Source organism: Megalops cyprinoides, chromosome 2, assembly GCF_013368585.1.
Source record: "Megalops cyprinoides isolate fMegCyp1 chromosome 2, fMegCyp1.pri, whole genome shotgun sequence".
NCBI classification, from domain to species: Eukaryota; Metazoa; Chordata; class Actinopteri; order Elopiformes; family Megalopidae; genus Megalops; species Megalops cyprinoides.
Genome location: NC_050584.1, coordinates 1,406,365 through 1,431,860, shown reverse-complemented (window position 1 = coordinate 1,431,860; position 25,496 = coordinate 1,406,365). Strand labels below are relative to the sequence as shown.

The window sequence follows — 25,496 nt, the reverse complement described above, 5'->3', positions numbered from 1 at the left end:
TCATTCAAACGGATATACACGGTACCAGTCAAAAGTTTGGACACACCTGATTAAGATAACGGGAAACATGCATTCAAAGACAGCACAGAGAACCATAGAAAAGTGTCACTGCATAATTCCAGTTGCATTATTTCAAAGGGGTTCGTACGGCTATCAATATTGCACAGCGGCTTGGTGAGACTGCTGACACCACAGGCATGCCAGGAATTAAAAAGGTCTTTGCGGTGCATGGCAACACTGCAAAAACGGTTCAAGATAAAAATTTCAGTGATGGACTGACAGACATTCAGATCAACATGAAGCTCTTGCATGATATCTGTTTAGTCCAATCACACCAACTTGTAAAAAGTAAACTATTTTCACTGTTCTTCCTTAATGCTGTTCTTTCCAACTGATCTAAGTCATGCTTGCTGAAAAGCTAGAATCCAAGTTACTCTGCTGCTCTGACACTGTTTTCTAGTGTTAGCTTACATCAATATTTACAAAGACTGCAAGCTCATTGAAGGCTGATACGGTTATGGAGGGTGTATGGAAAGTACAATGTGACCATTATGACAATGAAATAAACAATTGCCACAGGAACTCCTTAAGCCTTTAGTGAGTACTGACAGAACAATTATTTATGGTTAACTAGCAAATTATCCAAGTTACATACTTTTCTCACTGGTTTAACTTCCTTGCATTCAGTCTAACTTGCCATAGCTAAATATCTGTTATATTTATATATTTAAATGTAATGATATGATGTTATTTTGGTCAATTCATGTTGAATTGATTGGAATTGAACTGTATACTTGATAAGCTTGTAAATGAGAATAATAATTGATATGTCCACTCTGTTTTCCTGTATTTATGAATTCATTCAGCAGTTGACCCAATCATTCTGTAAATCTGATCTATTCAAATACTAGCACACCTAATTCAACCTGCCAACTAATAAGCAAGATGTTCATTAGTTTAAATAGGTTTGCTGGTGATAGCAGAATGGATCAAATACACTCCTGGGACTCTCTGACCCTTAGGCTAGAAACTGACAACAGTGGATGTTAGCTTTTTGTTGGTTTAGCAATTAAAGATACACAATGGGAATATTGTCTTAGCACATCCACGTGTGCTAAGACAATCCAATGGTTAAGGTTTATAAGCTTGTAATAAAAATAAATACTAACGTGACAAAAAGTAGGTTAAAATGTCCAGAATTTTCATCAACTAAAACTAAACTAAAACTATGTAATAAGAAATTACTAAAATGTGATTAAGACTAATATAAGTCAAAAGGCTGATTGCCTTAGCTTCGGGATTGTTTCTTGTACTTCACAGCTGTTTGCCGTACTTTGCTGGAGCGGTTTGCGGTTCTTTGTGGTTGTTTACGGCAGCTGTTTGTGGTACTTTGTGGTTGTTTGTGGTACTTCATGGTTATTAGTCAGATGCTGGCGGAGGCAGAGGTATCCAACACTGGCAGCTACATATCTTTGCTGCACCACTGCCACATCGAGTCCCTCCAAACGTGTCTCCAGCACAGGCTTTATCATCAGCAAGACCAGGAGCTGTCTTCCCCCACAAACTGACAAGTTCTTCCTCTCATGTAATTTGAAAAGACTGGGATGGGATGACAAGTCTATGATGTATTTCAACAATCTGCTTTTTATTTAGTATCTCATTATAAGGTAGCCTATTTGTTCTGCAAGATCCAACATTTTATGTTTCAGTGCTGAGTTGCTGCTGGGACTATCGTTGAGAGTTTTCTGCTTTTGCCCTGCCGCTAACACCTGAGGTAACTCAAATGGCAAATACAACTGATAATGCCATAAGACTCTTTAACAAAGCTCTGTGCTCTCTCTGTGTTGTCTCTTTTCAGTTGGCTAACTGCTTAAAGGAAAGTCAGTTTAATGTTGCATTTTGATATAGTATTGGCCTAAACTGTGTATTGAGGAGGGCTGTGTGGTTGTCAACTAGTCGCTATTTAGGCCATGCAGTCGACTGACAACATCCTTAGTCAAGGAAAGCTGTAGTAAATTTGATCAAAATTCCTTTGTGAAAGAGACCCCCTCTGAGGACACTGTCCTCTTTTAAGCAGCTTTAAGCAGCAGAATGTAAGGTCTAATCTAAAATGTTTCTGGTATGCTGTGTTGAGGTAATTTTCATTTTAATTCCTCTTTTAATGCTTTCCATACATTAATCAGGTTCATTATCATATCAATCATGATTACTGTTAGATTAACCACAGTTACTGATTTATTAACTGAAGTTATTGATATGCCATCTACTCCATCTCTACTATGCATGTGGAGGTCTGGAGTGTATAAGGGAGCTAGGGTTTTCTGTTTTCTGAATTCCCTATCGAATATGCACTACACTATAGGAACAGCGCTTTACAACAATCTTGATTGTAGAAATGCACTTCAACAAATAAGATTTCATTGATTGATAAGACAATTCCTAAGTAATGACTTAGTTAATGTATAATTTGATCTTTTATCTGCTTCACTCAAATGAGGCAGAAGAGGAAGCATATAAAGGGAACTTTTGTTCAGTGTAACATCAAACAGTGAACCTATAGTTCAAGAGGTCTCACCTTCTGGATGCTCAGAGCAGCACGATTGATGGCATCTGGTCCCAGGTCTCTGTCCTTGGCTCTCCTCTGCCTCTCTCCATCCTGCTGTATCTCCTTCATGAATTTGGCCCGCAATCGTCCCTGACGTGCTCTCTCTGACACTTGTATGAGCTTGACAGCCTCTTCAAAACTTAATGGATGAACTCCCAAAGGCTGAAACAAATTGATGAAGGAAATTTCCTTTGTTGCTTTGACATCTACAGGCACAATACTTGCAGGGTCTTCCAGTTGCATTTTTGATCATCAGTGCTTTTTACCACAAGGTATCCATTACAGGTAAATCTACATTTGACACACTGGACTCAAATGTCAGCCTCTGTAATATTCAAGTGCTGGATATAAGAACCACATACTGTAGTATTTTGGAATTTGAACTGCTGTAGATGGCAGTGGAAGTGGAACACTTCTAACACTTGGAAGAAGTTAGTAGAGTTGAGGTGTAAGGACAAGTGACAACATCAGACTAGGTGGAAAACAGCAGCATACAAAAGACAAAACAATGAGACAATTGTTGAACGCGTTGTTAACAGAGGGAATGAAACAGTATTTTTCAGTTAAAATTATTTCATAACCTTTCACATTATTCACAATAATTTTCACAATAAGTTCACTGACAGCACCAGGGTTTCATTTATTAATCTCTATAAGTAAGCGTCAAATAAAATCCAACAACACAAAAATCTACAGCAGTATCCTGCTTTTTATACAGGGGGCAGAAGTTTGGTATTTCCCTGATGTATAAAATGACGTAATATACTGAAGAAATTCAATAGTAGCAAGGATAATCATGGTTGAGGTCAAGAAGCCTTCCAGAGGGTTTCTGAACAGCTCAGGGGTCAAGGTATTTGAATTGACAAAGAACTGAATCTACCGTTTTCATCTGTAATGTCCATTATTGAGAAATGTAATGCTGTTGGTACAGTGACAACCCTGCCAGGAAGAGGATGCATGTGTATGTTACCACAAAAGAAGGGGGACTTTTCTCATACTAGGCCTACACCTGAATACATCAGACAGCTGAAAGTATTTATTGTTTATTAAACAATGTTATTTAACAATGTTTGTTTTTTAACAATTTCTTGTTAAAACTATAAACAAACTCTGTTACTCTAGTACAAATTATGGAATGCCTCTAAAGATTTCTAAAATAAAGGACCAAAAACAAAGCAGATACCCACATTGCTGTTCAGACAATGGAATTAAAAACCAAAGAGAACATATTTTGCATATATTGTACTGTATGTACTACTTTATGTAACATTGAACATGTGACAGTCGAGTCTCCTAAGTACAGCAGGTATTTTTGGTGCGCTGATACGGCAAGCTCTGGATTGCCTGGGGAGAGGGGCCATGATCCAAGGGTCCCAATATCAATCAATGGATGAGCAACCGCATTATCATGGGTGTAGCTGGAGGAATGAGGAGAGTGTGCCTATGCCCCACTTATGTTTCCCTACAGGCTAAAGGGATGACAGACCAAGGCCAGAGGGAAAGTGAAGCCTAGCAGCTCAACAAGCACCCACAGGAGCCCAGCCTGACCATACTGCTCACACAGACCATGCATGCATGCTTATTCATACATAATAATCTATATATTGGAAATGTATTCCGCTGATGCTTCCAAGTAACCATTAAATATCATACAGCTCATGTAACGGCAAGGGCTAGCTAATGATTGTTAGGCGGTAGAGTAGACCGCTCCCCAAGAAGACCTATGGAAACTTTTGCCTCTTCCAGGGAACCTCTGCGGAACAACTAGTTGGTGTCAGACTGGCCTCCCAGAGCGCATCGTGATTAGAATAAACCGTCTTTTGTCTCAAGCTAAAACCTCAACCTATGTCATCCCTGAGTGTGTCTCAACTACTTTAAGGGACAAAAAGAATATTTAAGCCTTCAGTGTTCAAATGATTCACAACTTTAAATGCAAAGGAATGCCACTGAGGATAACAAATGGCAACACACAGCTTTGCCCCCTCTCCACTGGTCAGGCTGCAACTTGTGAGCATCTCCATTGTCACTCAAACTTGTCCAAACCTGTCTGTGATGTTGCTGACCAGAACAGGTTTTACTTCTGCAAAGAAACCTGTCCAGGGGTGTGTCAGTGATGATACTCTTAAAAGTAGCAGGGGGTTATTGAACGTCTTGCAAGTTGAAGTTAACATACACTATATGGACAAAAGTATTCGGACGCCTGACCATTACACCAACAGGGACTGTAATGACATTGTATTCAAATACATATACTTTAATATGGAGTTGGTCCCCCTTTTGCAGCTATAACAGCCTCCACTCTTCTTGGAGGGCTTTCCACAAGATTTTGGAGTGTTTCTGTGGGAATTTGTGCCCATTCATTCTGTAGAGCATTTATGAGGTCAGGCACTGATGTTGGACGAGAAGGCCTGGCTCGCAATCTCCGTTCCAGTTCATCCCAAAGGTGCTCGATGGGGTTGAGGTCAGGGCTCTGTGCGGGCCAGTCAAGTTCTTCCACACCGAACTCATCAAACCATGTCTTTATAGTCCTTGCTTTGTGCACTGGGGCACAGTCATGTTGGAATAAAAAAGGGCCTCCCCACACTGTTGGAAGCATAGCATTGTCCAAAATGTCTTGGTATGCTGAAGCATTAAGATTGCCCTTCACTGGAGATAAGGGGCCTAGCCCAAACCCTGAAAAACAGGTGTGGCCAAATACTTTTGTCCATATAGTGTATCTCAGCCTGGATGAGGGAGCACCACCTTCAACTCAACATATCCAAGACTGAGCTCCTAGTAATCCCAGCCAGCCCGTCGATCCAGCACAACATCACTGTTCAGCACGGCTCAATGACACTGACTGCGTCCAGGTCTGCAAGGATTGATTGATGACCAGCTGAAATTTACTGAACACATCACTACAACTACCAGATCATGCAGATTTGCACTGTAGAATATCAGGAAGATCAGGCCCTATCTATCCAAGTATGCTGTGCAGTTCCTTGTCCAGGCACTGATCATCTCAAAACTGGACTTCTGCATGCACCTGCATGCACTATTAAACCTCTGCAGTTGATACAGAATGCAGCTGCACGTCTGGTTTTCAACCAACCAAAAAGGGCTCATGTTACACCTCTCTTAGTATCACTCCACTGGCTCCCTGTATCTGCCCGCATCGCGTTCAAGGCCTTGATGCTTGTGTACAGGGTGACCAACAAAACTGCACCTAAGTGCCTGAACTCACTGCTGCAACCCTATGGTCCCTCCCGACTGCTACGCTCTGCCACCAAACAGCACCTGGTGGTCCTGTCGCATCGTGGCGTTAAATCACTATCCAGGACTTTCTCCGCTGCCTGTCCCCCAGTGGTGGAATGAACGTCCACACCTCATCTGTTCTGCTTAGTCCCTCTCTGTCTTCAAGAAACATCTGAAGACACAGCTCTTCCGCTCTCACCTGAACACCTGAAACACTTCCCCCCTATTTACCTATATTATTAAAAAAAATGTAATGGTCTTGCTGTAATAGTTTAACATAATGGTTTGGTCGTAATGGTTTAAACGTAATGGTTTGGTTGTAACGGCTCAACGCACTAGCTAGCTTTACCTGCTAGTTGGTACTTCACCTGGCCAACCTTTGGGACTTTGTCATGCAGTGTTTCTAATATTGTTGACTATGCTTTTTCGCTTGTGTTGCATTGTAGCTGACTTGTAAGTCGCTTTGGATAAAAGCATCTGCCAAATGAATAAATGTATTGTAAATGTAACTAAACTGTAGCATATAACAACACTAACGTTACATAACGTGTTTGTAAAAGCAACTACAGACCTGTCCTATTTATGAACTTTTCAGTTTATCTAAATTCAGTAGTGAAATTATAGCCCATATAGTACTCAAACTAAGACACAATATAATACCTTCTTCATCAGACAATGACTGCGAAAATGCTAAAAGGGAACTTATCAGTTATCACTTATCACTTATAATTACCTTGTGTAGTTATATTTTAGAAGACAGTGTTTAAATTTACATTTAAAATTACATTACCGCTGAAAAGTAAAGCACTTCTCAGTGATCAGCTTCTTCAGAGCAAATCCCTGTGGCACATGATTGGCCGTTGTTCCGCTTGAGCTTACAATGCCCTCCTCAAGTCATCCAATACATAAATGAAAATACAACATATTCAACGACCCCCCCCCCCCCCCCAAATTATTATTATTTATTTATTTTTTTTGTTTTTTGTTTTTTAAGTTTAGTCGGCCCAACAGTGGCTTTAAAGCATACCTTTGGTTCCTCCCTTTTCAAATGACTAACTCTTCATTGGCATTACTATCACGATGGTGTCTGCTTCACTTTATTTCTCTCGGCAGAGTTAAGATTGCTCCGTCCTACTTTTTACAATATCCAGAAAAGAAGGAGTTTTGAAATCTGGCAATGACTGCTAGCATTGAAAATGTATTGGTTATTATGCTTAACACTACAGCTATCTAGTTTAGCCAAGTTATTACATTATTGTCATTTAGCAGTCACTCTTATCCAGAGCCACTTACGTAGATTAGAGTTTTTACACATTTTACACATCTGCTTATACAGCGGAATATTTACTGAAGCAATTCCGGGTTAAGTATCACACAAGGGTACAGCAGCAATGCATCGTATCAGCATCGGTGCTATCGTACCTGTATCAGCATCGATGCTGATAAAGGTACCTGGAATTCGGTGCAGGTACCAAAACGATACTTTTTTTTGGTACCTCATTATGCTCGTTGGTGTATTTATTGTTCTTTTACAGAACAACTGTATGAACAGCTTTTATAAATAATGAAATATGAAATGTACAAAATTATTTTACCATTTTATTATTCTACCAAACAAAGGGGTTTACAGTCACATTTTCAATCCATTTATAACTACAATGCCTAAGGTAGGTAGCCAATGCTAGCTAGCAATGATCCATGTGGCCTGAACTAGCTAACGTCAGAGAAAATGTGGGTTGTGAAAAAAATGACTTCATCTGTAGCAAGCTAATAACATGTAATTTGTTATGTAATAGCTTTATATGCAGTTCACAAGAATTAAAATAATTATATATATAGCTTTATAACGAATCCTACTAAAAATCAATATAGCTGCCCAGCAAGCTAGCAAGCACAATTATAAGTGACAACAGTCGCACTAATGTTTCTGCAATGTTCCGCTTTTAGGCACTGACAAACGTTTGCAGCTAATTAGCTCTATTTTATGTCTAAGATTTTTAGCTGAGAACCCATTACAATGAGGAAACTAGCTACATATCTACATATCAGAATGTCATTAACCTTGGTGTAGTTGTCCACTCAATCATTCAGAAAGTTACAAAATTCTGGCCAGGAACACCCTTGTCAAGGGAACTGTTTATGATAGCCTTCGCTACAAGACCGCCCGTGCTCATTATCACTGACTGGCAAGTGCTGGCTCGATCCGTATATATCTCAAGGTTCACATGCAGTTCAGTAACCGTTAAAGTTGAAGTTACTTTACGACTATAAATTCTTGTCTTGCTGTTCCAATCTTCTTGGTGTATGCAGTGCTGTGCGCTATCAGCCAATCAGAACCTTTGGTGCATTTTACAAAACGTCTGATACGATCAAACGAGAGCAAAGCCTTAAATGAGAACGCTAATAGGGAGTGCTTATCACAAGGTACCGAAATGTAGCACCGAATGTGTAAACAGATTTCAATACTCGGTAGTACCGAGCCTTGATACCCAGCCCTATTATCCACTGGACTCTTCACACCCAGAACTGCACACAGCTCAGTGTTACATAGCGTGTACACATGGGCACATGTATGCATTCATACATGTGCCCATGTGTGAATGCATACATGGTGAAAGAGGGAAACTCAACTGCATCACATTGCTAATTGTTATACAAGTGTTACCCTATAAATACTTGTATTATTTCTTCAGAAAATGGGGGGTAGTAGTAAAGACCGAGCACCACTCAATGGGCTAGTAGACCAGTTAAATAGCTCAATAACAACCCTAACAAACTCTTAAAAGAAATCTGAGAACAGGTTTATTTTTCACTAATCCTCAGTATATTGCAAGAGGGATGTGTTAACATAAGTTTCTTCACCAAACGAAAAAACATAACTTCTGTGATGAGTTTGTGCGACCGATATCAGAAATAGCAGTGGTGCAGGATAATGAGGATAATGCAAGATAAGTCCCAAAAGGGAGCTTCCTGTTCACGCACTCTTTCCACGCACTATATACCATACACTACATAGGGAATACGAAGTAGTGAACAAGTATAAGATTTGGGACACAGTCACTGACTTTTAAATATTCTAGCCATTATGTAACTTACCTTTGGCCTTTCCACAACTCCCATTACTTTGAGGATCTGGGACAGAATTTTCCCTCTCTCCTGTAGGACCCTGCTCCTTTCGCTGAGGAAGTATCTTGGGATGGGGATCTCAATGTCCGCCTTGGACAAAAAATGACATAGAACATTAATATATGCGCAGTATAATTACTAAATTGCAAAACAACTTAGCTCCGGTATACACATTGAAGGCTACTCTCAATATGCTTTGAGCAATGAGCAATAGCCTGTGAACTGGAATGTTCTGTTAAAAAATAAAAAGGAAATAAACAACCACTAACTTTAACACAGGAGCTAATATACCTCTTGGAAATTTAGCTGAGTTTGACCCTCTCACCTTCTAGACCAATCTCTCCAATCCAACCGCCCCGTTGCCATGTAAACCCTGTTATATTAAATGCATGATGTCTATAGGCTATGCTGGCAGCAAGTCACATTAGCTTACCTCTAGTTATAAGATACGTTCTTTTTAAACTGATTTAAACTGTAAACAGTCTTCAATGCAGACTGAAAACTGTGTTAAAACTAATAAAGCCATTCAATTATCAAGCTAGCAACCTAAGTAGTTACAACCCCAATTCCAAAAAAGTTGTGACGGTAAATGAAATACAGAAAGCAGTAATTTGTCAAATTACTTTGACTTGTGTTCAAACAAAAACAGTATAGGTAAGGTATTTCATGTTTTACCTAATCAACTTCATTGTTTTTTGAAGATACGTTTATTCTGAAATTTATGCCTACAACACGTTCGAAAAAAGTTGGGACAGGGGCAATTTAGGACTAATAACGATGTGACAAGTTGAAATAACAAGGTGATGTGAAACAGGTGATCTTAAACAGGTGAGGCAATTCTGTTATAGTGTATAAGAAGCCTCCAAGAAAGGCCTAGTCTTTCAAGAGCAAGGATGGGTCGAGGCTTGCCAGTTTGCCATCAGATGCGTCAGCGAATAATCCAGCACTTTGAGAACAACGTTCCCCAAAGACAAATCGGTAGGATTTTGGGCATTTCACCCTCTACAGTGCACAATATTATTAAAAGATTCAAGGAATCCGGTCAAATCTCGGTGTGTAAAGGGCAAGTCCAAAAACCACTTCTGGATGCATGTGATCTCCGATCCCTCAGACGTCACTGTCTTAAAAATTGTCATGTGTCTGTAAAAATCATCATGTGTCTGTAATGGATATCATGACATGGGCTTGGGAATCCTTTGGTAAACCTTTGTCAATCAACACCATTCGCCGCTGCATCTACAGATGCAAGTTAAGGCTTTACTATGCAAAGCGGAAGCCATACATCAACACTGTCCAGAAGCACCGCTGACTTCTCTGGGCTCGGTCTCATCTGAGACGGACAGTAGCACTGTGGAAGCGTGTTTTGTGGTCCGACGAGTCAACATTTCAAATACTTTTTGGATAAAACAGCCGTCGTGTTCTCCGGGCCAAAGAGAAAAAGGACCATCCAAGCTGTTACCAGCTTCAGGTCCAAAAGCCAGCATCTGTCATGGTATGGGGGTGTGTCAGTGCCCATGGCATGGGTAGTTTGCACATCTGTGAGGGTACCATTAATGCATAAAGATATATACAAATTTTGGAACAACATATGCTGCCATCCAGACCCCGTCTTCTCCAGGGACGTCCCTGCATTTTCCAGCAGGACAACACGAAACCACACTCTGCCTGCATTACAAGTCCATGGCTGCGTAAGCAGAGAATGAGGGTGCTAGACTGGCCTGCTACAGTCCTGACCTGTCTCCGACTGAGAATGTGTGGCGCATTATGAAGCGCAAAATACAGCAACGAAAGCCCCGTACAACTGCGCAGCTGAAGACCTGCATAATGGAAGAATGGGGAAAAATCCCGCTCGCTAAACTTTACCGACTGGTGTCTACGCTTATAAGTGTTATTAAAAGAAATGGTGATGTTACACAGTGGTAAACACTCGACTGTCCCATTTTTTTTTGGAGCGTGTTGCAGTCATCAGATTTGAAATGAGTGTATACTTTCAAAAAACAATTAAATTCACAAGGTAAAACATCCAATAATGTGTTGTTGTAGTGTTTTCAATATAGTACAGGGTGAATAGAATTTACAAATCACTCCTTTTTGTTTTTATTAGCATTTTCCATACTGTCCCAACTCTTTTGGAATTGGGGTTGTATAATATTAAGGCTAAGACGTAAAACTATATTTGTGTGCATTTCCTGAAGAAAATGCAATGTGTGGTTGCATGCTTGCATTATTGACTGTACGTGCGAAAGGGTTAATATCACTATTGGAGCTGCCGTCTGCCCTCTGATCTCCCCTCCGTGTCTGACACGGCTCTGCAGCCTGAGAGAAAGCAGTGTGGTCAAAATCTAGACAATTCTTCCTACATTTTGATGTATAATTTATGCCCCTGGACCAGAACTCAAGGAGATGCGGCTGTGTAAAAAAAATGTACTGTAAAGCCGGGAGTAAAACCCTCTTGCTGTTCGCTCTTATACTTTTATAATGGGGGTAAATTTTGAGTGTTTTTTTTTAAATATCTTTAGTATAAAGTTCTAAAATATTTCCAACTGCCCCCTAGCGTGATTTATATCAGCTCGTGCACACCTTCTTTTCTAGAACTTGGATATGACTGCTCATTTGACCTTATTTTGCAAATATTTGTATACTTTATTTTCAAGATGAAGAAGCTCGCTTTATCCATGAATATAACAGTGCAACGGTGCTGCTCGACTGACTCAAATGGCAAGTATAACATGAAAAAGGAATACCACGGTATTAAATGTATTGAAATATTTAATCACACCCAGAAACACAGGATTTCAGTATTTTAATAACTCAGTTATTACGCTTCCCATAATTTCCACCGCTGCATTTGCTATACTTTTTAATGTTAAGCCACTGTTTCCTCAAAGTTAACATTAGCTAGAATTTTTTCCGATTTGGGAGTCAGAACTGTGTTATGCTGTGTATGTTGCAACTTATGTGAATCTGCATGTACGTATGTGAGCATATGTCCAAAGCTTTTGTATCTGCCTTATGGCTCATCTGCACTGACTTCTTTTTTCGTGCGGTGTCTCTGAGAATTTTGCTGACTAGCTAGCAAGGGTAATAAATATTGGTCAATTTTTTCAAGTGAAGCAATCGTTACATGATTTAAGTGACATTAGGTTGATGATATGCAAGCCAATTTTTATCACAAGTGAGTTGCATAGACCCAACTTCATGCAGCTACTTTCATGCAGGGGTGACAGTATAGCAGGGCTGGAGAGTAAGGAAAGGTTGAAAGGTAAAATTGAAAGGTTGCTGGTTAGATTCCTCACTGGGGCACTGCTGCTGTACCCTTGCACAAGGCACTTATCCCAGAATTGCCTAAATATCCAGCTGTCGAAATGGATAACATGTAAAAAGAGCGTCTGTTAAATGACAATAATGTAATGTAATGTAATGTAATACAGCAGCCAACCATCACACTGACACCGGTCTTATGTTTCACTTCAGATGCTGGTATTCCCTTCATAATAATTAATTAAACCATTCAATTGTTCAGAGGATCAAATGTGAAATTAACTGTCGACACAGAAATGTAAACGTGTAAGTTGTATCTGACTGAGCTGCATTAAGTACTTTAAAATAATTGGTAACTAGTTGCTGGTAACTGCAAACACCTACAAATTTATAAATACCGGTACAGATTAGAACACAAGACAATGAAATTGCAGTTAATCAAGCACAGAGTGCCTTCCTTCTTTTGCAAAAATTATAGATATTTAAAAAATATTCATATAGTCCAAGGCTGATGAAGCAACTTGACATGAAGAACGCACAGCCATGCAGATACTAGCTGCATATGGCATCATTACATGCAACTTTACTGTTACACAAAGCAATTCACAAGCACTTCAATGGCTGAATACTTTCACTGGTGATACAGATAAGAGTCAAACATAGATAGATCTGTCAGGGCAGGCATGATGAGAGACTGCCTACAGATGTACAGAGAGATGACTAGGACAGAGTTCACAGCACTCAGCACTGAAGGTGCATGCCGGGAAGCTTTACTGTCATCATGTGATCATAATCAGCAGAGGAAACACACAGCACGGACACTATGGGCTACACAGGTCAGCTGACATCTACATCAACTCCTACTCTTTCTTTCCTATTTGGGCTGAGATTAAATCACTGTTAACTGGCTAAAACTGAGACATACGCCTTACAAGAATTCAGCTTCACAGTCACATTTTAACAAATGTGATTGATGTTCCTGGATTACTATTAGTATCCAGATTCCCTCTGCTTCCCATGTAAAATATACTTTCAATTTCACCTTTGTATTATTTGTGATAAATCTGAGTTTTATTTAGGGCTGGGCTTACCAATCTTACCGATACAATCTTTGTGTCATCTTCCTATGTAATGATACTTTTTATTTCTGTTTTGAGCAAAAGAAATAAACTAAACTAAAAACTAAAACCAAAAATTCCAGTGTTATGGGTGGAACAAGTAGACTCAAAATGAGAAATTTAACATATTTCAGTTTTTGTTGGGACTGCATCACAGAGGTGTAGAAGCAGGTCTGTGGTAATTTTTGAAGTTGTTGTTCTGTGATTTTTAGCAACTATCCTGTTAATTCTGTCTCTCCCTGTAAATAAGCTTCAACCTGCAACCACCATTCCTCTGTCCTAATGCTGTTTTTCCTTGTTTGGTGTATGTAGTCATGATTTTTGACACTGTTCCCTTTGACACATTAAATAATTTCGACATATGTTTGCTCTCATGTTCTACAAATATACATATTTATTTATTAATGTGAATGCAAGTCTTCACCTGTTCCCAGATGATTTTTAAGTTGTTTTTTGCATTTTTGGTTATTTGGTTTCTTTATAAATTATTAAAATGTTAAATGGTTGTTTTAAGGATACTTTGTTTTTCCATCTACCCCATTAAGAACAGACAGACCTCATTTCATCAGCTCCATTGCAAATCAGTTAACTGTAATAGTTTAATTGCAATTGACTAGTCATTTGTGCCTGAGCAAGCTGGAAACCAGCGGACAGGGAGAGTGACACCAAGTAGCTAGCCAGAGAGGTCCTGAGAGAAGATCACGGTACTTGATTTCAGCTCTCAACCTGGGCCTCCACGTGTTCTGTGTAGTGACAATCCTACAGATGACTTTTTGTCCATGTTCACGCCAAATATCATTGACCTGATGGTCTCTGAAACAAAACAATGGAGGATATACAAGCATATAGTCAGCTAGCACCACATACCCATCTTAACCAGTGGAAACCAACCCATGTTTCTGGTGATTCAGCTCACCCTGGGGCTCACGAAGAAGCCAAAAAGTCTCAGTTCTGACAACAAGTCATGACCCAGTTTTTCCCATATGGTGTCTCTGAATCACTATCAAATTATAAGATATCTTCATTTTAGTAACCATGCTTTGCAAGTAGAGAGAGGTGAAGAATGAAATGACCCACCTTTCAAAGTGTTCAAGTGTTGAATTTAACAATGATGCGCAAACTACCAAGCCAACAAGTAACTAGTAACAATATTGGGCAGTATGATATAGCTAGATCCCCAAGATAAATGTTTCTTTAGCTTTTCAAGACTGGCCCTGGCAAGGCACATAAGTGTAATCAAACAAACTTTGATTGACTTAGCTAAACTAGCTAGCTATGTACCTAGTGAAATTAATAAAGACATGGCAATCATTTTGCAAGCCTTGCTTTAAAGTCAATGCATTATTTCAAAATTATTTAGAAGGTTACTTTTCCGCTTGGGAGCTAAGTAGCTAATGACAAGTGCAGCAACTCCCAAGCTAAAAGAAAGAAACCTTCAGCAGACCACAGGTCAAAGGGGGAACCCATCTACCTCTGGTCAGCACTGGGTGGTCCATCTAGGTGTGCACATGGAGAGTGGCTGACACAATGATTAGGTGCGCCAGTGGTGGACTTGCCTGAATGATTTTAGTATAATGGAAGGAAACTGGATGGCCAATTGGTGTAGAGCTGCTTACTGTAAAGCTCCTCTGGCTTTTAACACTACTTCCATTTTGTGAATTGAGTGGATGTGTGAATAGTTCAATCTTGATATTGAAACAGACACTGGTGCTGTGTTTTCAAGTTTTTATTTAACAGACAGGTATAGGAATTGCTTAGGGTCTTAAGCAGATGTGAGATTCTGACAGCCTATTGACAGCTGGCACAACATTATCCACATTTCTGCATTTCTTTTGGCTTACTAGTCTCAATTATGAATTAATTTCCCATTTTTGTACAACCCCATTTCCAGAAAAGTTGGGACGCTGTGTAAAATGTAAATAAAAACAGAACGCAATGATTTGCAAATCACATAAACCCATATTTTATTCGCAACAGAGCATAGACAACATATGAAATGTTTAAAGTGAGACATTTTACTATTTTATGAAAAATATTAGCTCATTTGGAATTTAATGCCAGCAACATGTCTCAAAAAAGTTGTGACGGGGGCAACAAAAGGCTGGAAAAGTAAATAATACTAACAAGAAACAGCTGAAGGAACATTTTAAAACTAACTGGATTAATTGGCAACAGGCCAGTAACATGACTGGGTATAAAAAGAGCATCTTATAGAGGCAGAGTGTCTCAGAAGTAAAGATGGCCAGAGGTTCACCGACCAGTGAAAAACTGCAGGGGCAAGTAGTGAAACAATTTCAGAATAATGTTCCACAACGTAAAATTGCAAAGAATTTAAACATCTCATCATCTACAGTACATAATACCATAAAAAGATTCAGAGAATCTGGAGAAATCTCTGTGCGTAAGGGACAAGGCCGAAAAGCAATATTGGATGCCCGTGATCTTCGGGCCCTCAGATGGCACTGCATCAAAAACAGGCATGCTTCTGTAATGGATATCACTGCACGGGCTTAGGAACACTTCAAAAAATCATTGTCATTAAGCACAGTTCACCATGCCATCCACAAATGCAGATTAAAGCTGTACCATGCAAAGAGGAAGCCATATATGAACATGATCCAGAGACGCCGCCATCTTCTCTGGGCCAAAGCTCATTTAAAATGGACTGAGGCAAAGTGGAAAACTGTTCTGTGGTTAGACGAGTCCGAATTTGAAGTTCTTTTTGGAAATCATGGACGCTGCGTTCTCCGGACTAAAGAGGAGAAGGACCATCCGACTGGTTATCAGCGCTCAGGTCAAAAGCCACCTTCTCTGATGGTGTGAGGATGCATTAGTGCGTATGGCATGGGCAGCTTGCACATCTGGAAAGGCACCATCAATGCTGAGAGGTATATACAGGTTTTAGAGCAACATATGCTTCCATCCAGACGACGTCTTTTTCAGGGAAGGCCTTGCATATTTCAGCAAGACAATGCCAAACCACATACCGCACGTCCTACAACAGCATGGCTTCATAGCAGAAGAATCCGGGTGCTGAACTGGCCTGCCTGCAGTCCAGACCTTTCACCAATTGAAAATATTTGGCGCATCATGAAGCGAAAAATACGGCAAAGAAGACAGTTGAGCAGCTGGAATCCTATATCAGGCAAGAATGAGACAACATTCCACTCGAAAAACTCCAGCAACTCATCTCCTCACTTCCCAAACGTATACAAGCTGTTGTTAAAAGAAGAGGAGATGCTACACAGTGGTAAACATGGCCCTGTCCCAACTTTTTTGAGACGTGTTGCAGCCGTCAAATTCAAAATTAACTTTTTTTTCCATAAAACAGTACACTATCTCAGTTTAAACATTTGTTTCTGTTGTGAAAAAAATATGGGTTTGTGCAATTTGCAAATCATTGCATTCTGTTTTTATTTACATTTTACACAGCGTCCCAACTTTTTTGGAAATGAGGTTGTATTTGCTTGAGCACCAAACCTTCTCAACCGTTATTTCGATTCTTCAAGGTGTTCAAGGTGTTCATGTAATGGAATTTATTAACCAACATAGATCAACTATATCACTATTTAATAATACAGTTTTATTATTATTAAATAATATGGTTTAATAATGTTAGCTTCCTAGCCACAAGTTGCTATAATTAATCTGTTAGGTTTGCATTACTTGCTCCTCCTTCCCTACCTGTCTCATCACAACAACCTCAGACAAGATGAACACCTTCCTCTGAATGGCAGGCAGCCAACACTTTCACACTACAAGTTGCATAGCATACTACAGCAGAGTGGGTGCTCATTAAAGGATAGGTGCTACTCCAATGATGTCATATGAGCAACTCACAGGCACTGGACAAAGTGCAGGGTGCCTGAGAATGGTGAGATGAGCAACCACTGCGATGACCTTCACCCCTATCCATTGTCTTGGCAGAACCAACACAATTTGTTCCACCACAGTCAGCTTCTGCTCATGGTCAGCTCAAACTCAAGTTGTAGAGCTCACTCAAGATAAGCACCTTAACCACTGAGCTCCTCAGTGTGGAGTGGAAAATGATTGACCTTAAATGACCCCATGTGACCTTGTTTTGTTTTTCTTTAGAGAGTTTGTATTATCTGCCGCATTTACCCTGACGCTCATTGCGCCGTTTGAAGTTGTTGAAGTTTGCCGTTTGAAAGTGTATCGTATTAGTTGCCCTATAGGCTGTAATTGTACAAATCTGATAGTACTGTGTCCTCAAACAGACCTTGCTCTCAGCTGAGAACTGTCTCATTGTGGAACTGTACACATCCTGTCCCCGTACTGTCGCTATACTTGCTGTATGCACTTTGGTAAGTCGCTTTGGATAAAAGCGTCTGCTAAATAAATAAATGTAAATGTAAAATGTAAATCTGCCTACCCATTACCACCCATTCAGCAGGTGCAGATGAGCTGGTAGAGCGTCTGTTTTTTTTTCCTCAGTCCTACTTCTGAAGTTCTGCACTGTAGGCAAATCTCTCTGATAATTTGACTGTTGTAACTGTATCAATCATCACATGCTTCACTACTGGATGATGTTTAACGCTTCTATTTTGATTGACTTACAGACATTGTTGCATGTGGATTTAGACCATATCTGGGGGGTGGGTTCTCCCCAGTGGCAGACTTCTGCATACTATACCTTTTGCATGTGCTTTAATGCTTTGTCTCAAAGTGCACTTGTAACACCTGACTTCGCTTTAACAGCTTCAACCTCAGCACTTAACTTCAACCTCTTTAACAGACCAGAGTGTGATTTTTCCTCCACATCAGGAACCCCTTACTTTTACTGTTAACATTTAAGGATATCCTGTGAACATCACAAGATATTTTTCAATTTGGTGCTGGTGCATGTTGATACAAATCCTAGCCAAATAATGGTAATGTGTTGGGCCTGCATATGTTTTGTTAGCTGCAACAGTCATTATTCTAATCTGATCATTTTAATTAAAATTCATCTGGTCTCAAGTGTGACTTTATCCATACTCACCGGTGTCAGCTTCAAGTCTTGAATGACATCGTCCATGTAATGGTACTCAGAGAACTCCTTCTCCACCATCTCGTTCTTGAGCTCAAGAACACGGCCCATAACACCATCCAAAACATCCCGGATCACTCGTCTCTTTTGCGGGTGGACCATCTGGTCATAGACTTCCTCCAGCTGCCTAAAGATTTGCACATAACGTACATAGAGGGTGGCCAAGCGCTGGAAGAACACTACTCTGTCCTTTTCAGGGTGGAGTGGAGAGGCAGGGTGCTCCTGGTTCAGTAGACTGTTCAGCTCATCGTGGGCGTTAGACCAGATTTTATTGTATGTACTAGGAGAGAAGACGAAATTCAATCAGCATAGCAGTGCTAAAATTCAGAAATGTATCTTGAACAACATACAGCTTGATTTCTAACCCTTTATGCCTGTTCATTCACACTCAAACAATTTATTTATGTTCAGATGTATTGTTTTTTTTCTCTAGGTAGGAATCTTTGCTTGACTTATATGGACACCACACAGTTGTAACACATTTTCTTAGTTTTTAATCTTCAGAGGTACAATACTGACATCATTACATTATGTTACATTACACTACATCCATTTAGCAGATGCTCTTATCCAGAGTGACTTCCAGCACAACAAAACATAAGTGTATCCATTCAATTTAAACAAGCAACAGTGTCAGACCAGAATAACAACACTCCCAGACCAGGGACCGTGAACATAACTTGTGGTAGGGCTTGAACAGTGTTAACTTTTGCAATCTGATAGAAGTATACTACAATACAACAGTCCCTAGAACACAGAATAAAAATCGTTATCGGTAGAATACTACATGTAAAACAATTATCAAATACTAGAGGTATCAGGTATTAGTGGGCGGGGATGGAGGTGGAACCGAGATGCAATCTAAAGAGGTGGGTCTTCAGTCTGCATTGGAAGATGGTCAGTGATTGTGTGTCCTGACCTCTGTGGGGAGTTCATTCCACCACTGAGGAACCAGTACAGACAGGGATCATATCTGAGAGGAGCAATCCCATCAGGACAAGACAGTTGCCCCATAGATGCAGATGTAGTTACATAGCACTGTTGGTGGGGCTGTGTGTTTGCTCTGTGACTGGCATGGGCTCTCCCCCTGGCTGAATCGTATCAAAGACCTGGTATTAAATGATTTCTGCTGCAGCTTTCCTTCACTGTATAAGATAGCCATCAAGCACTGAAGAAAATTGCGTCACTAACCAAATACAGGAGATACATGGGAAATATAAAAAGGTGTATTTAGAACAGGGTGTAAATGAAAATGAAGGGTAGCTAACAGACCTGGAAATATCCAAATTTTAATATTATACTGTCATATACTGTCATATAATACTGTCATCCAAAAATATTGTGAAATACAATATCATCCCTGGCTGAGAGTAACGATGGAGTGGAACCTGCCAAATCCACAACACATTTGTGTGACGTTTTATAATGTGTTACACCGCTAAAATTATAATAATAATGCTTTAGGAAAGAGAGAGAGAGCGCACTGAGACTTTTGATTATCGCGACAAATCGCCGTTTACTAGCACCAAGAACTCAGCGCTGAGCGGCTGGGGGTAAATCGCTCATTAGTTAGAGCGAACGTTAGACGTCGACTTATGCAGCTAGTCCATGTACATTGTATCGATTAGTAACAAATGTTATCTCGGGATGTCAAATACCTTAAACTGCAAACTGTGACATTAGATCGCAGGACACACAAGAGACCTAAGAGGATGCCCACATTCGCATTCTTTTCCGTCACATGCCCTGCTCACCCTTCCTATGTAAGTTGATTTTTTTAGGTATCAAGGCAGTAGCTAACGATGGTGCCTGGCCACATCAATGAGAAAACGCCCGTGGGTCCGGTGTAGGCAGCCCACATGGCACCACAGGGGCTTCAAACGTCACTAACATACGCATGTGCGTTCGGGGTGAGAAACACTGCTATAGAAATGTAAACACCATAGCAGTTGGGACTAGGGAGACAAAAAAAAAAACCACAGACCTTCGAATTAGACTTTCCACGGGATTTCACGTTATTAAAACAAGTCAAACGTTCTTTGCAAGTGGAAACAATTGTCGAAAATGTAACAAACTCGGCTGTGGATGATCTCTGCCATGAAAGCAAAACCCCGGAAAAAAGCATTGCATCGGTTCGCGGTAAATTAGTTTTCGAAAGCAGGTATGATATCAAACCTGTAATTCACACAAGCTCAGAGCTCACGTTAGCTGGTTTACCTAGCTAGCTGATTTCGTATAACTGGGCTAAGTGAACCTAGTGAGCTAGCTAGCTCTTACTAAACAGAAGTAATCTGCTACGAGCTCATACAAAAATACAAATAAATACATTGATGGGAAGATGCTCTAATCAACATTTGAATAACATTTCTAGGTGACTAGCTACCTGGTTGGTAGCCTGGCTAAGTTTTTAGTATTTATCTGCTTTAGCAAGCTAACGTTACGTAAATTAGTTGTGAGACTACGAATTGTGTACGTGTACGAATTACCTGTGAGACATGACGACGGATAAGCGCACCCAACGAATTACACCTCACATGCGCTGTAGCAGTTGAAATTCCTTTTGGAAAAAGTACTTAGCTTCGTTTCTAAAACTGCCACGCGAAACACAGTAAGTTATATTACCTAAAGTCAACAAGAACTATTAAACGTTACCGCTAGTTATATATCCGCATCTAACCATTAACTGCCAGCTAGTGTTTGGTCTTGTCTTGTCCCCATGGAAACAGTCCGGCATGCGGGGGTCGTTACTACATGGCCAGGTCGTACCTGACGGAAGTGACATGGGGTGTGGCTAGTGTTATTGCAACTACCAAACATCGGCAAAGTTTATAACCCATACGTTTTTAAGGATTACTGTGTAGTTTACATACAATAGTTTAATATCAGATAACTGTATGTACATTTAGTTTAATATCAGATAACTGTATATACCTTTTTTTCTTTTTTAAGCGACGTGCTCAAATAATTAGTAGGATATACCTAGGTAGCTAGAGTAACTGACAAGTGGGTAGCTTGCAAGATGTTAGCCAGTCTAATCTGACATACTATGTAGTTCTTCTATCGACCTAGTGAGCAAGCCAGTCACACATCGTTACCTGTATTTTCTCTTAATACTATGCCATCAGCCAAGCTAACTATATTGCAGCTCTTCGTATTTGGATACATCATTCTATAATTTGGGGTACATTTCACGTCAACAAAAAAAGCACGAAAACTCAATAGAACAATCAGTGGTTCAAGTTAGTATATTAATTCAGTGTAACATATCCGCTAGTTTCAGATCTTAAACATGAACATTTTTTTTGATTCTTTAAGGGTAAGGATGTTTTCACTACTGTTTGTCAACTATGTTACGGACAAACTGGATGTCATTAGTCATTTAATTAAATCCTGCACTTCAAGTAAAATACAATTTTAAGGACTCAAGTCTATTCTGCCATATATACAATGATGTTTTAAAAATAATTTTAACAATTGAATTTTTTCAGATATGCATGTGATATGTTCAGCACTTAATTAAGGACAGGAATAGTTTTTATCATAAAACTACAATAGAGGTCATTTGATAGTTTTAGAGATGTCATGCAAAACTCCAACCTGTGTAGATGTATGGTATACTTTAAAGGATATCAGAAGCACCATTTGAGTTATGTTAAATTTGAAAAAATGAGGTGTAACATAGCTGACAATGAAAGTCACACAGTTGAAGCAAGTATAGTTGACTGGACACATTATTAACCATCAGCAGTATGTTTATTTCAAGGCAGAAGTGTAAAATTCAATTGAAACTTCCAATTCATACATACAGAATTCAATGATGAAACACTAAATTCATACAAAGTACTCAATACATTTTAAATTTACTAACAAGCAAAACAAAAAACATATATTAGAGGAACAAGTTTTCACACAGTGTGAATTAAACATTTCCACTGATCAGTAACTGGTGAAGGGTTGGAACAAGTGCTTTTAATTCATACTGTACATTCAGAATTCATTTAGAATAATTCAATTCATACAGAACAGTCTAAATAGTTTACATTTACATTGAGAAATTTGATGGTTTTATCGAAAGTGACTCATAAGTCATACAAAGAACAAACCCATAGTAGAGGAACAAGTAAAGAACAGTTTTTAAAGTAATGTTTTTATAATGGGTTCAAACCAGCACAGGGGTCCAAGTGAAGCCTAACCTAAAAACTAAATTTTAAAAAATAGTACAGTAACATCAATATTCAACAGAACAGTACTACTCAATTGCAACATTCAGTTGGTCCTTTCAGAAACTAGACTAGATATCTTTATCAATCTCGACGTGGCGTGACGTGACTGGCTTTGGAGGAGGAATCATTCTCAAAATGTCCTCAAACAGGTACCACAGCACAGTGGCCAGAAGAAACGGTTGACTCCTACACGGTGCATGCACTTTACCTGCACATGTGTCTCCATGACTTCCTGAATGATTCCTGGGTAAATATCTCCATCGTATTTCAGAGCACACCACTGGCCAATCAAATCAGGACCCCACAGCATTTCATTCTCCTTGCTTTTGTGTGCTTGAGGCAGCGAAGGGGTTGTTTGCTGAACCCCAGAACTAAAGGTATGAGTATCATCACATTGACACCCATAACTTTGTCTGGCAGTGCAAGGGCAACTTATATCTTGATACAAGATCTCTCCTGGTGCCCCTGTGACCACCTGGTGGATCTGCATAGTTGAGGGCACTGTTGGCAGATGACTTGGCATCTTTTTAGTAGCTTCACCAGATTTACCAGATTCTCTTGGATGTAGAGCACCCTAACCATTCCACTGTTGGCCAAAGCACTGTAGAGGTGTTCTGCTGAAGGGATGTCATGACCTTGGCTAACACACCTGTCAGCCATTCATTTCAGGAGGCCTCCCACTCCATCCCGAGCACCCTTCCTATGGTTTGCTTCAAAAAAGTTCCACGTCCCCCTTTTGAAACCACGGTTAATCAGCTCTGTGCTGAAGAGGCAGAAGTTTCCCTTCTGTCTGTACTACATGAATGGTCCGTCACTGAAGAAATGCACCACCTCAACAGAAGGATATGAGACCTTCACTTCATCCAGGATAGGGGACAAATGTGCCCAGATGGCAGGTGGGCCTTTCTCCTTTGATGCAGAAATTGTGCCAAAGCACATGTGCTCTGCTGTCCCACCAACATAAAGAATTCCTGTGTGGAGCGTTGCTTGCTTCTGGTTTGATGCAAAGTGCATTGTCTGGATTTCTGCTGAAAGCTTGCATGAGTAGTTCTCTGAAAAATCCACATGAATCAAGCATTCTTGGTTGGTCATGCTTTTTCTTAATTCACAGTAGTGGATGAACTGGCTTTTGATGTTAAATATATGCCATTTGAAATGTCTCAATTGGCCTTGAAACATCTATAGCAGATCTGCCAACACTATATCCTTTTCCTTCTTCACAGTGATTTTCATGGGGACCTTTTTCTTTTTACCATCATTGTTTTTCTTTTCTCTGATAACTGTTTCAGTGGACCACTGAGTGATTTGGACATTTGCCTGCAGGTTACCTTCTGCTGCAAACTCCTGTCCTTTGCCGTTGGGACACATGTTGTACATGCAGTCCTTTGAATTTGGATTGCAGCTTATTGATGTTGCCATGTCTTCCATGTCCACACTCCTAATTAACTTAAGAGCATGAAGCTTTTCGGAAAGATTCTCATGAACAAGACAGGTTTCTCTCTCTGCAAGTGTTGGATTAACGACCCTGAAGGGAGGCATACCACAGAACAATAAATAGGAGAGATTGGAATCAGGATGTTCAGTGAGAAATTTCCCGTGGAGGTTTCTCAGGGTATCATTTAAAATCTCTCCTGTTTCTTTATCTTCCCTCTGGTGATTGTTTGTGCTTTGCCTGCTGTTAACCGGCTGTTTTCATCCCTCGTCAAGTAGGCAATGACACTGTCTTGTAATCAGAAGCTTTGGTACTTCACATTGCCTTCAGCAGGATTCGTCTTCCTCTTTCTGGAGATGTGTAGTGCTGTGTTAACTTCTTTTTGTAATCCATACTTTTTAAGGATCCTTCCAGTTACAATTTGTGACATTACCTGCCTGTGTGTTTTCTTTTTGGTGGTGGCAAAGGCATCCTTGATGTTGGCCATGAGGGCACGGTGGACAAACAATGATCTCCGAACTTCGCCAGAAACAGGAACATTTTGTAACAGTCGCCTTGTTTTTGATGCCGGGGTTTCTGAGACCTTACAGCTTCTTTTGAGTCTTTTGAGTAGTTTGCCTGTTCTTTTAGTTTGTTAAGCAAATATTTCAGTTTTCAAATTTATCAGTGTAATTCTGAGAATAAACATAAGAAATTAATTTACAGATAATGTACTGTGTGAATATAAATGGAAACCTTTTACTTTGTTACACAGTTTTCCTGTTGAATACATAAACCTGTTTCTGTCTTGCTATCATAAATCTCTGCCTTGTTTCTTGAGGTTGATGGACAACCTGGCTGTCTGGATTGTCTGGTGGTGTAGCTAAGTTGTCAAGCCTGCACTTTCTCTGCTTCTCTGCTGTGCTCTCCTCCAATAGGCCCCCTTGCTTCTTTTTTCTCTCTCAATCATCTCATGCCACTGTTTTCACCGCTTTCCCTGTGATCTGAGCTTGTGCCATGCCTCTCTCTGCTTCTCCAAATATGCTACCCTTCTTGCAGGATCAGCATCCCAATGAGCCCTGTATCTCAGCTGCTGACATCTGTTTAAAACAATTGGATTTTTTAAAAATGTGTTGATGAAGGAGAAAGGGAAAGTGTGCCCATATGAATAAAGTGTGTCGTGACTGATAATGATAATGATGTGATAATGATGACTGATGATGTAGACTACTGGGTAACTTAGTTGACAGGTAACAGAGTTGACAATTTCCGTATTTTGACCCATAATTTCAATGGTAGGCCTTGCCTGGCTGACCACCTAATTTTCTTGAACAGGTTAACGTCAAATTTGAACATATAATGGAATTAAAATCATAAAAAAAAAATTGTAAACCATAACAATGTACATAACATAGTTGATGGTCAATTAATATACTCATTGGCAATGTGCTGTTATAGATAAAATATT

At 39.8% G+C, this 25,496-nt stretch overlaps 1 protein-coding gene across 1 annotated transcript in view; it reads right to left on the bottom strand.

Moving 5' to 3' along the window:
* zgc:153738 (uncharacterized protein LOC558115 homolog) overlaps positions 1-21,094 on the bottom strand; it is a 76,187-nt gene extending 55,093 nt beyond the window's left edge. Inside the window, exons 1-4 of the mRNA XM_036522031.1 lie at positions 20,881-21,094; positions 18,347-18,674; positions 8,936-9,055; positions 2,576-2,767 (exon numbers count right to left, since the gene is read on the bottom strand). Of these exons, the coding sequence (XP_036377924.1) occupies positions 2,576-2,767; positions 8,936-9,055; positions 18,347-18,674; positions 20,881-20,891 (651 nt within the window). The 5' untranslated portion in view covers positions 20,892-21,094. The remainder of the gene's footprint in view (positions 1-2,575; positions 2,768-8,935; positions 9,056-18,346; positions 18,675-20,880) is intronic.
* Between the last annotated feature and the right edge of the window lie 4,402 nt (positions 21,095-25,496).